At 41.0% G+C, this 12,898-nt stretch overlaps 1 protein-coding gene across 5 annotated transcripts in view; it reads left to right on the top strand.

Annotated features, from left to right (window-relative positions):
* MAST4 (microtubule associated serine/threonine kinase family member 4) overlaps positions 1–12,898 on the top strand; it is a gene marked incomplete at its 5' end in the record, with an annotated part of 206,005 nt that overhangs the window by 17,609 nt on the left and 175,498 nt on the right. For all 5 annotated transcript variants that reach the window (XM_081929316.1, XM_081929315.1, XM_081929313.1 and 2 more), the window contains one exon: positions 8,238–8,391. In XM_081929316.1, coding sequence (XP_081785442.1) covers positions 8,238–8,391 — 154 coding nt within the window. The remainder of the gene's footprint in view (positions 1–8,237; positions 8,392–12,898) is intronic.

The following is a 12,898-nucleotide window of genomic DNA, read 5'->3' as shown; positions in this document are numbered from 1 at the left end:
AAATTAATAGCACAACACTTACTGCTGCATGTGCTTTGTTTTTCCTATTCTTTGTCTTAACATCCTGAATAATTAATATATTTATTTAAATATATAGGAATGCTGCAGAGTTTGGATCACACCATTTTATTATATTAACAGCTTGACCAGTATTTTATATTTATGTAATTGTTGTTGGCATCCATCTGTCGAGAGACAATGAAGTGTGCCTCTGGGGGTTAAGACAAACCACTGCATTAGCGGCCAGACCCACCTCTTGGCCTCACAGATGCAGCCCCCCCCCAAAGCAGGGCAATACGTTCAGCACCAGCTTGGCACCATCTAGCTGTATTAGGGGCTCCAGATTTGTGTAGTGTTTTCTCCTTAGTGTTTTCTGTTCCCAAAGATATCCCGCAGGGCAGTGGAGGTTTAGGATCAGAGTTTTCCATCTCTTAGGTGGGCTACCTTCCCAGGTTGATGAGCCCCATCTGCCCCCGGAACGGTTTATATATACATTATGATACGATATGATATGATGATATGATATGATATGATATGATATGATATATAGGTGACCCATCTAGTATTCTATAAAAGGAAATAGGTGCTGGGGTTAATTAGATAAGAAGTTTATTATACATCACTGAGCAACTGTGACCATCCCGTTGAGGGTCAGGCGACACTTGCAAAGTCTTATTTGCTTTGGATATACTTCTGTAAGCTAGCAACATAGGTACATTTGCTAGGTAACTCCAGCATGGCACCAAATTTCAGTGCATGCCTAAAACCAGGGCTGGCAATGTATTCTGCTAATTTCTTGAGAGATTTTACTGTAATCCTTTGAGATTTCAGTGAAGCACACAAGATCTCCTGATAGTTCAGTAAGATCTCAGCAGAACCCGCCTCTACCATTTCACAGGCGCTGTTGCAGAACCCAGGTTAAGAGAGGTAAGAGATGCTTCAGGGGCAGTGGGGCACCATGTTCCTGTTCCGCCTCAAGTGGTGAAATGGGACACTACCCATGCATACAGCTTGCAGAGAAAGTAAGTGAAAAGTTATGATACCTATTACATAGGTGCATTTGGAAGCTGTGAGAATGATGTGAAGTGATCTAGCGTAGGATATGAATATAGAATATAGAATAGTAGTCCTTTAAAACTATAGCAAGAGGTCATATTAGATGCAACTTTTTCTAACAAAAGGAAACAAATCTCTACAAGAAATAATTATCCAGAAACAAATAGATCCTCTGGAAAAGCAAAGCCGCTGTGATGCACTAGAAGCCCTAGAGGGACATAGGTGGCACTGTGCTCTAAACCACTGAGCCTCTTGATGGTCGGCAGTTCAAATCCATATGACAGGGTGAGCTCCTGTTGCTCTGTCCCAGCTTCTGCCCACCTAGCAGTTCAAAAGCATACCAGTGCAAGAGGATAAATAGATACTGGTGCAGTAGGAAGGTAAACAGCATTTCCATGCACTCTGGCACTCCTCACAGTGTCCCATTGCTCCAGAAGTGGTTTAGTCCTGCTGGCTACATGACCCACAAAGCTGTCTGTGGACAAACACCAGCTCCCTCGGATGGAATGGGAAAAACTAGAGGATAAGAAAAAGTCCTAGAAGAACAGGCACACAACCATTGTTTTCCAGCTCAAGATTTTTTACTCTGGGATTAGAAATGTGCTAGCTTGTATTTGTATTTTTATACTTTAATGTAACAGAGGAGAAAATGAGATCTAATTGAGCTTGGGTCGAAGTGCATAGACCTGAATGAACAATTAGCTTTCTGAAGCCTACATAGTATCTGATCGAATTAAGCCATTTTAGGTAGCTTTGAAATTTGTTGGTGACAGAGTAGAAATGGATTTTGTAAATGAACTAAACTGAGGTGACTTCATTAGTATTCCTGGTAAATACAGTATCTCCTTCCCAAGAATACATATTCTCTTTTGTAGATTAAAGCATTTTTCACTAACCAAATGATGGTGGTGTCAACAAACCATGAATATGAATGCCTCTTTAATATGTGCTTAATTTCTTTTCCTTAAGATTGAAAGTGACTTTGAAAGCAAGCTTGCTGGTTTTACCCTGTGGCTGTGAAACTGTCACATTTTTTTGTCTTTTTAAATAAGCCAGTGTTTAAATCAATGGTGATGCATATAAAATATGTTAATAGTTGCTTATAAATACAAAGTATTCTAAATATATTATGGCTGATTTAAAATTAGTATTTGTCTAATTATATATATTTGGTTTATCATAAGACATTCAACAGTTTAAAAAATAATTTCTATGGAATATAAAGATTAGTTACATTTTCAATATTTTTCTGAGAGCATTGAAAAATTATGCTTAACTTTTTCTGTGTTAGGGAACCTTTCTATTTTTTCCTGGTATTTAACCAGGCTAAGGAAGAGAATTCTTAAGAAAGAGAGTAGCTTTCCCAAAGGAAGTCTTCTCCCATAGGATTACGGGGTGGTATGAAAGGTATTATATGAAGGGTCCAAGACAGTCGTGGCTGGTGGGCTTTGGACATGGTGGGACTGATAGGAGATCATGAAAGTGTGGCCATGAAAAAGGGACTCAAATGATGATCGCAGGGCCCAGATTTGTTGATATTGGGGGGGGGGGGTGGAATGGCAGGAAGCAGTCCTTGAGGTATTGCAGTCCTTGCGCATTTCAAATTGAGCTCAGAAGCTAATTGGCAGCCAGTGCAGTTGGGCCAGGATTGGCGTTTTTGAACCATGTTCAGAGACAGCCCCTTGTAACGTGTTGCAGTAATCTTTAGAGATTGCTAGAGCGTAGACAACAGAAGTTAGGTTATCTTTGTCCAGGTAGGGGTACAGCTGGGCTATCAGCCAAAGCTGATGGAAGGCACTCTGTGCCACCGAAGCCACCTGAGTCTCAAGCGACAGCAATGGATCCAGAAATGCCACCGAAGCCACCTGAGTCTCAAGCGACAGCAATGGATCCAGAAATGCCACCGAAGCCACCTGAGTCTCAAGCGACAGCAATGGATCCAGAAAGACCCCCAAGCTGTTATCATGGTTGGCTCAGCTACAGGTCAGTACGGAAGCTCAGAGATGAGCAGTAAGGTTGATGCTTTATTTTAGGAAACAGAATACAAAACAGAGAAACCTATAGGCAAGACTGGCTCTGGTAAAGCTGTCAATCTGGGCCTTCCACTTGCCCCTAAGTCTCCTCCCCAGCCAGCTGTTGAGAGGTTGAGGAGAATTAACAGGGGCACATTTCCCTTATCTCTCTCCTGACAGAAGTCATCATTCAGGGTGTCCAAAGCAGTATATGTGCTGGAACTGAGACTAAATCCCACTTGAAATGGAGCTAGAAAATCAGTTTCTTCTACGAGTGCCTGGATCTGGTCTGCAACCACCCACTCAAGAACATTGCCCAAGAAGGAGAGATTAGCAACTGGCTTTACTTAGATTTTCAAAATACAGGGAGGGTTTCTTGAGGAGTGGTTTTACCCCAGAGCCAGTCACCTCAGCATGGATGAGCAGTCTGGGAGTCATCAACACTGTCTCTGACAAGACCTCTGTCAGCTCAGGAGACTGCAAGGCAGTATTAAACGGTTGTGTTATCACCCCAACTCTATTTACAAGCTTACAAAAAGTTTGGCCTATCACCCAAAATCCAAAAAACCAAAGTGGTACACCAACAAGCACAAAACAACCTCTCTACAGCACCACAAATACCTGGGCACAAATTTCCCCAAGGGCTGACATTTATGCCAAAATCCAGCATTGCCTGAGCTCTACGAGTGCAGCTTTCTTCCGATTGAAGTGCAGAGTATTTGAGGACTAAGACATTTGCAGGGAAACCAAAACGCTTGTTTACAAAGCTATTGTACTACCAACCTTACTATATGATTGTGAAACATGGACCGCTGTCAGGGTTTCAGGGAGAGAAGAGCAGATGGGGGAGGAGACAGAGAGCGAGGGGGAAGAATCCCAGAGAGATGAGGAGGAGGATGACGATGCCCAGAGGTCGTCCATGAGTCTGACCAGTGAGTCAGAGGACTCCCAAAAGGGGGCCCCCCTGGTCAGACCAAAGGGGGGCCAAGGGGGAAGCAGTGAGGAGCAGGGGAGCGAAGGGAGAAGCCCCAGTGGGAGTTGGACACAGGAGCCGGCTTCTCAGCCGGAACGGAGTGAAGGGGGTGGAGTTACCAGTGTGTCAGAGGGAGCAGAGCAAGAAGGAGACAGGGGAAGGAGATCGGAGCAGGGCGCTCAGCCGGAAGGGGTGGAGAGCAGCACCGGGAGCAGTGTAGCGGTCGAGAGAAAGGTCAGAAGCAACGTACGCGCGCCAAGTTCAAATGTAGAGTGAGGAGAGCCCTGGGGAGGAGCCCGGCCCCAAAGCGAGAAGGAGGGGGGCAGAGGCGTCAGAGGATTCAGCCTCGGGCGAGTCCCGGCGAGGGGGAACCCAGGGGGGCAGAAAGACCCTGCGGAAAAGGAAGGAGAGGAAGAGGTGGTCCAGCACAAGCCTCTTAAATTGGTGCCGAGGCGGTACGGATTCAGAGGGGACTTCAGCGGTCTAACGTTACAGACGTAGAGTCACAAAGATGGAATGTAAACGCAACCATGATCTTCAATAAAGACTTTCTGTAAATAAACCGGATCGGAGTTGGGTCTCTTGTGAGCTGGGACCAAACGGGTGGCTCTGACAACCGCGTATAAACGTCATCTCCAACTCCTTGAAAGATTCCATCAACGGTGTCTCTGAAAATTTTTACACATCACTCGGGAAGACAGGCAAACCTACGCCATTGTACTGGAAGAAGCAAAGATCACCAGTGTTGAAGCAATGATTCTTCAACATCAACTTCGTTGGACTGGTCATGTGGTTCTGATGCCTGATTATTGTCTTCCAAAGCAGTACCTCGAGTTACAAACGCTTCAGGTTACAAACTCCACTAACCTGGAAGAGTTACCTTGAGTTGAGAACTTTGCCCCAGGATGAGAATGGAAATCGTGTGCCGGCAGTGCAGTGGCAGCAAGAGGCCCTATTAGCGAAAGCACACCTCTAGTTAAGAACAGTTCCAGGTTAAGAACAGACCTCCGGAACAAATAAAGTTTGTAACTAGAGGTACCACTGTACTTTATTCCGAACTTAAAAATGGAAAGCGCAAAAGAGGTCAGCAAAAGAGGTTTAAAGACTCTCTTCAGGCAAATCTGTTACTATAAGAGAACAAGATGAGTTCCGGCACTCTTTTTTTCTAGAAAAATAGTGCTGCTATGTTGATGGAAACAGACTGATTTCATGGAGAAATGGATGGTATAAGAGGAAAATTAAATAGATTTTTGTTTTATTACAAATATTCAAGATAGCCAATCCAAATTCTTCTCCCTGAAGGTGTAGTCTTTATTTTGTGTGTCTTTTAAATACACTTGGTGTTAGTTTAAGATACAGTAAGTTTTGAGACACACAGAATTGTTTCTATTTTGTTAATTATGTAGTGCCATCTGGTGGCTTTTCCATCTCTTGCTGCAATATAGTTAAAATGGAGCTTAAAACAGAATATGAAAATTCAGTGGTGTGTTTTCATGATGTTATTCCTCCCAGCTTAATATTCTTAATATGTTTGTCTGTACATCATGAAAACACGTTTTTATACTTTGCTGGATGGAGACCAGTTCATTCTAATTTCATCTGTAGGTGGTTATGCATATATTGCGAAAGTTTATGTCATGAGATTTATAAATACAGTGGTACCTTGGTTTAAGAACAGTCCTGTTTATGAACAATTCGGTTTACGAACTCCGCAAAACCAGAAGTAGTGTCCTGGTTTGCGAACTTTACCTTGGTCTAAGAACGGAAGCGGAACGGTGGAAGGGCACCGATGGCGGGAGGTCTCATTAACTAATGAGGAAAAGCACGCCTTGGTTTAAGAATGGTTTCGGTTTAAGAACAGACTTCCAGAATGGATTAAGTTTGTAAACCAACATACCACTGTACTACAGAATACGCAGAGGAAATCCCTGTGTGTACCTTTTTCAGGTAGAATTGAAAGTTCCATTTTGTTGAGCTTAATTGGGCGAGCTTTCTGTATCCACAAGTAATGTGGTTAATATTTTAGGCTGGAGCAGTAGGCCCCAAATATATGTAAAACCTATTGGTAGCATTCTATCTGATAGCTCTATAGGCAGTCAAGCCCAACTCAGAAGTTAGAAGAAAAGCAGCAAGCTGGAGAGAGGAAGCAATGTTTGATTTCTCTCTGACTCTAATATTGTGGCAAAGACCTCTTGGGGTGTTAATATTGAGGCTCAGGTTGTATATGTGTGTAAATAAACCATATATTACAAAGACACAACAGTCTCTACTGTACCTCATTCCAACAGCAAACAGAAACTCTGGGTATGTGCTTGGAATCTTGCACCACTTGGAGATTGGGGTGGCGTGCAAAAATAGTAAAGCTTAAAACCATACCATTTTCTCCCTCTTAGTGAAGGAAACAACATATAGTCAGATAACATATGGCCCTATGTGTGTTTACGTTGTAAGCTTTGTTAAGTTTGATGGGTAAGTGTGCACAGGATTGTACTCTGAACGTTAATTGCTAACATTCCAGGCAACTTCACACTTGGCAATGACTTGGTCCAGGGACAAGAAATGTTACACAAAAGATAAGGTCATGTAGCCTAACTAGTTGCAATTTGGTGTGATCACCTTTTACTTTATAAAACAAACCAGGAGACTTCTGGTGGAAAAATACTCCACTGAGAAAAAGTAGGCTTATACTGAGAATATTCAATGGATTTTAGCTTAAAAAAATAAAAATAAAATATCTACATTCTCATACTAGATATTTGTTGCAAATTGGGTGCTCTAAGGCAGCAGACACCACCTTTCAGGAATCTTTTTTTACTCTGCCTGAGGCTAGCAGACAAGTACTTGCTTGCAAACCTGCCTTGGTATTGTTTTTATCCTTTATGAATAATAATTGTTACATCTCTCCCTCTATCGGCTCTTCTCTCTCTCTCCCATTCAAAGTTCCAATTCCCATGTAGAGAAGCCTACTGCAGCAAAGGACCAATGAGACTTTATTGCATGGTCACCTGCATTTTGAACTTTTCTGCATATATAGCTACCAGTTAAAATTTCATGAACAAGGCTTAAGTATAGCCAGTCTATGCTTCAATCCTGAAATAACAACAGTACTGTACTAATTGTATATTCAGAACAGTTTTTGATTAGCATTGGCAAATAATAATGATAAATATTTGGAAAACATAAAGCTGCCAATGTATTGGTACCCAGATTCATGACAGGGGTAGCTCAAACAAAAGCTGACAGACAGTATTTTTTAAATAATTGAAAGTGGTGTGAGAGTTGCATCTCTCCACATTACACAGCCATTTATTTTGTCATCTCAATTCAAATAGGCTTTGTAGGTTTTTGATATGATGTAAACTTACCATTGGGATGCGGGTGGTGCTGTGGGTTAAACCACAGAGCCTAGGATTTGCCGATCAGAAGCTTGGCTGTTCGAATCCTCACGACGGGGTGAGCTCCCGTTGCTCGGTCCCTGCTCCTGCCAACCTAGCAGTTCGAAAGCACATCAAAGTGCAAGTAGATCAAAACGTACCGCTCCGGCGGGAAGGTAAACGGCGTTTCCATGCGCTGCTCTGGTTTGCCAGAAGCGGCTTAGTCATGCTGGCCACATGACCCGGAAGCTGTACACCGGCTCCCTCAGCCAGTAAAGCGAGATGAGCACCGCAACCCCAGAGTCGGCCATGACTGGACCTAATAGCCAGCGGTCCCTTCACCTTTACCTAAACTTACTATATTTAATTGTATTTTATCTTGCCCTTTCCAAGTGCAAAAATGAGATGTGAACAATGACCAGATAGTCCTCCTTCAAATTGCTTTCAATTTCATTTGTAAGTGTGTGTGTGCGTATGGGGAACATATCGCCTGTGGGCAGATGAAGGTTTGCTAGCATTCCATCGCTCTCCTTGCTTAAATAGCTTAAGGCAATATGGTGTTCTCTGAAGCTAGCAAGCGTTCTTTTTTTTACACATAAAAAATGGTATCTTTTACAATGACCATTTTATGCTTCCTCGGTGCATGCACAATAGTGCATGTGCACATCGCCACAATCCGGAAGTGGCCGGAGTGAGCTTACACATGTTCCACCAATGTGTGTGGAAGTCATGAACATAATCCCCATGTAAATGGGGGTTGCCTGTATTTCAAGTTGAGAATGGATTTTAACTCCAGCATCTCTGCTTTTTTTTTTTTTACAGCTTGATAGTATATTGTCACCTCCACCTATGCCATTTCGGAAATCCAGCAACCCTGAAGTTTCTTCTGGCCCCAGCAAGCCACTGAAATTTAAAAGGCAACTCAGTGAAGATGGGAGACCATTTAGAAGAGGAAGTCTTGGAGGAGCTCTGACTGGTAAGGAAAATGGCATGTCCATATAGCCAAGGATGGATATATTCCCATACATACTTAGTAAAAAAATTAAGCTCTGCTATAGAAAACACGCCCGATCTTAAAAATTTATATGAACAGACACCAGTCAAGCTCAGAGTTTTGTGTACTGATTATAGACAGATGACTTAGAGAGGATAACACAGACAGATATCTCCATGAGTCATTTTAATGAATCTCTACAATACTGTCTCTGTAAAGATTAGCAATTACTCCTGCTCCCCACCAAAATCCATTGTACTGGTTATTGCAGCCCATTATTTAGTGAGGCCTGCATTCCTGTGGGTGGGACTGGAGACAAAAGTGAGAAGAGCAACAAATGTAAATTTTGCCTTTGAACAGAAGGTTAGTTTCTACACACAACTCTACCCACTCCCCATCCAAGCAAGCAGGGAATCATTATAAGAAATCAATGACACACCCCAGCCAAGCAGAATTACTCAAGGAAAGTGCAGAGCAGGGCCAGTGGGGCGGGGGTGATGTGGCAAGAATCCCAAGGGCCAGGTAGACGGTGCGGAAGGGCACATTTGGCCCCTGTCGCTGATATATACACTAGCTTCTTAGTCATAGGTGAGAAGGAATTGTATGCAGGCAAGAGAGCAGGCTGGTAGAAGAATAGCAGAACACTTTGTTCATCATATGTACCTAGTATAGAACTACAGCTGGCTCTTGCAAAATGATGAAGCCCTGTCTCTTTTTCCTCCAGCCCCAGCAGGCTAGTAAAAAAAAAGAAAAAAGCATGTTAGTAACTTTTGTGGCCTTACATGCAAGGCTAATTTACTACCATGATAGCTTTTGGGTTGCTCTTTTTTTACTTACATAAAGTAGAAGTTACTCAATGGACCTTTAATTCCACTAAGAATGTACTGCTGTGGCTCCTGGGGTTGGTGTGTCTCAGGAATCAGAACTCCATTTCCAGTGTCAGATACCTATAGAAGATACATGCTGAGAGTGAGCTGTGTTGTGCCACTCAGAAACCAAGCAGTGGAATCTTAAAATGTCCTGCAGAAAATGTCAACATGCCCAGCAGAAGTGACAGGTATCTATTTGGAGAGTGATGCGTATAATGCAAATTTTTTTGTGTTATAAGGACTTTTTGTTGTTGTTAGAGTAAAACTCTAGTTTCCCATGGATAACATGTTCATTTTTGCAAATTCTTTACAGTGGAAATTATCAGTTACCACAAACAGACAACTTGATCCTTCAGTACTCCACCTTTAGTTATTTCCCCTCAACTTTGTCAGTTGGAGACTTGTCTATTTTCCAATAAGTCTGTTGAGAAGGAAGAATTCTGAAGTCAAATTAGCGGTATACTTTTTCACTAGATTCTCCCTGCCACTTTCACATTCTTAGCTACTTGCCTTTCTGGAAGCTGCTATAGATCTCAAGAGAGAAGCTTGTCAATCATGTCACTTCATAAAATTATTCATGAATTCTAAATTTAAGTGTATTAGGAGACTGTCGACAATTTTTAATGTACAGCGTGGGTAGCCATTTTGCTGTTAGTTTCTGAATTACCACCACGTATTTTAATAACAAATTCTCTATTTAAATTAAATATATCAACAGCAATTTATATGTTCAAACTAATTGGTTATAATTCACTGCCGAACTGAGTCAAGGCTCTTGATTTCCCTTTATTAAAATATTAAATGCAGAAAACAAAGCTGCATGATTTATTCCTGTCATGGAGCAGGAAAACTGGTTAACTGCAAAGCTCCTTTGCTGCAGTGAATGGGTTTCATGAGCTGAAGTAACTTCAAAGGGCTTTATACAATCACTTGGGCTCGGGCTTAAATTGTCAGAATTGAGAATGCTCCACAGGCTTAGTAGGCTATGCTGAAAGTGGAATTCAAGATAGAAAATAATGGCTTTCTAAATGGGCTGGAGGTGAAGAGTGCTGTGTCTAACTAGGTTCAAAGTGAACTAAAATGTGTGAATTTATTTCCATTCTATTACTTATTACAGAACAGTATTGCATTCTAGTAGCTTAAATGTTTTTGTTCATCATGCTAAGATGTTTTACAATGCTGAAATTGACTTTACCTTATTTATATATAATAAATAAAAATAAAGGTGAAATGCCTTTAATTTGGTTACTATGCTGTGTAGCAATTTCAGGCAGTTATTTCAGGCAATAAAATGCAGTCTAACTAATTCTATGCCGTTTAAGTCAAGTGGTTCAGTTTGTATGTAATGCTAAGCCAAACCATGGCTAAGTGTGAGTGAACGTTTATATGAATGCATGGAGCAAACATTGTGGCTGCTTCGCGTCTCCCTTCATCCTGTACTATCCTGAGTTAAGCCATGGTTTGGTTTAGTCTGGGTTTGTGGTTTGTCTAGCCACGAACAAACCATGAAAATTCAAAACTGAGTGGTATAGAGAGAGTGATGGGGAATACCACTCCCTGACCTCCAGCTGATCCCTAGATAGCACTGGAATTAACTTTAACATTAGGTTTAGGATGGATAAATGAAAGTAGCTTTTGACACAACACATATTTAAATTATGATGTTTGTTGCCATAAGATGTTATTTGATGACTCTAAAGAAGAATTGAACAAATAGCAGAATAATGTAACAGCCGTGTTCAGAGGCAGACGCTGAATCTCATGTACTGAGAACAAACATTCAATGCCTGTTGTGTTCATGCCCTGCTTTGTAGGCTTCTGACTGGGTAGTGTGTGTTGACAGCAGGATCCTGGACAAGATAGATCCTTGGAGTGATGGAGCAGAAAAACTATTCCTGTGTTCTTGTGCTGTTGGGGCAGAGTGTTATTTTCCCCAGTACTTCTTGTTTTAATTGAAATTTGTGAAAGTTGCTTTGGTGTTTGTGTAACTCAGAGGTGGGGAACCTGTGGTTCTCTAGATGTTGCTGAGCTACAGCTCCCTTCTTCCTAGCCATTGTCTGTGCTTGCTGGGCCTGATGGGAGTTCTAGTACCGCAACATCTGGGGTCCAAAGATTCCCCAGCCTGGATGTAATTTAAGGCACTTTCACTACATGTGCTGTAAACTGGAAGAATAAATGCATGAAACTTGAAAAAACTTTTGTTTAAGAAACAGGCCTCTTTGTCCAAAGTAGCATGCTTCTGCCACTCTCTAAGCCATTTCTGAAGAGTTTTCATTGATGGACGTTTATGACATTAATTGTGGCTTAAGGTTCAGCTGAAACTCATTTCTTCCTTTATTGCAGATCATAGTGAAATAGCAGTAGTCATTCTGAAAGAGCAAAGAATTAAAATAACACTAATTGTAAATGTTAACTGGGCAATTATTCCAAACTATTGAGGATATTTTAGCACCTCAATAATATGAGCTAGATAGGTTTTATTACTGTGTGGAGGAAGGGGCATGAAAGTGCTGAATTTTGTTAATGGGGGTTCTGTACAATGCAGTGGCCAAGGACAACACAATTAAGTCATCTGTACTTCTAGCTTTGATTGAATTATATCAGCTTTAATGGACAGATTGGGGGAAAATGTTTATCTCTCTTTTAAATCTGGCAGGGAAAGAAGCATTGTCCGTTAATTTTAACCATATGCAGCTAAGTAATACACTTGACAGATGCTAATTTCCTTAAGTTGTAAGCAGCAAATGATGCATGAATTAAACAGCAACATGCTTTTTAAATGCCTGCTGGTATTCCTCCCAAACTGGATTTAAATAAAGTTTCTTGATGTAACTACAAGGAACCAAGATAACAATAATGAAGGGTTTCATAACAATGGTTTTAAAATTAATCAATTGTTTTATTTTTCTATTAAGTCTAATGGGGATGGTTGCGTTAATTCTGCATACATTGTTGTAAAAACAAACACTAACATTTACATATTTCTTTTTCCACCCTGCTGGCGCTACAACAGTTTGTACTAATAAAAGTGATGTCTTAGAGTCTTAGTTGCTAGGGTCTCTGGTGATCAGATTGAAAAGGGATTTATCCTCTTACTGCTCCTACCCTTCAAGTTAAATACAGTCACTTGAAGAAATCATTGTTTGATGTAGATTATCTTAACATTTACTTCCTGCATTACTGAGCTTAAATACATAGCATGATACAGTCAAAGTTAAGTACTTCTAAGACTCATATCAATGTGAGAATTACTGTGCAATCCTAGGCATGTCTACTCAGAGGTCAGTAGGACTTAATCCAGGTAATGGTGCATAGGATTGTAGCCTTAAGCTTTTACTCTTTTTAAAAAATAATAAAAATAATAAATCAGTAATGAAATTAATGGGCCTTAAGTCTTTAGTTCTGGTTAGATATTGTCTAGATTCTGTGCTATTGTGATAATAGTTGTTTTAAAAGCAATTTCCATGTCTCTGGAAAGAAAGGGGGATAATTCCCATTAGGATTCAGCAGCAAGCATGTATTCAGCAGCCAAGAACAGTTCAGTTTTAATGTTATTTTTGAAAATGTGGTGATTTACCTAGAATGTACATTTTTTCTTACAGACTGTCTTCTAGCCAATT

The sequence above is a fragment of the Podarcis melisellensis genome (genome assembly GCF_964234715.1).
Source record: "Podarcis melisellensis genome assembly, chromosome: 11".
Taxonomy (NCBI): Eukaryota; Metazoa; Chordata; class Lepidosauria; order Squamata; family Lacertidae; genus Podarcis; species Podarcis melisellensis.
The sequence above is the reverse complement of the archived record's forward strand: the minus strand, read 5'-3'. Positions and strand labels throughout refer to the sequence as shown.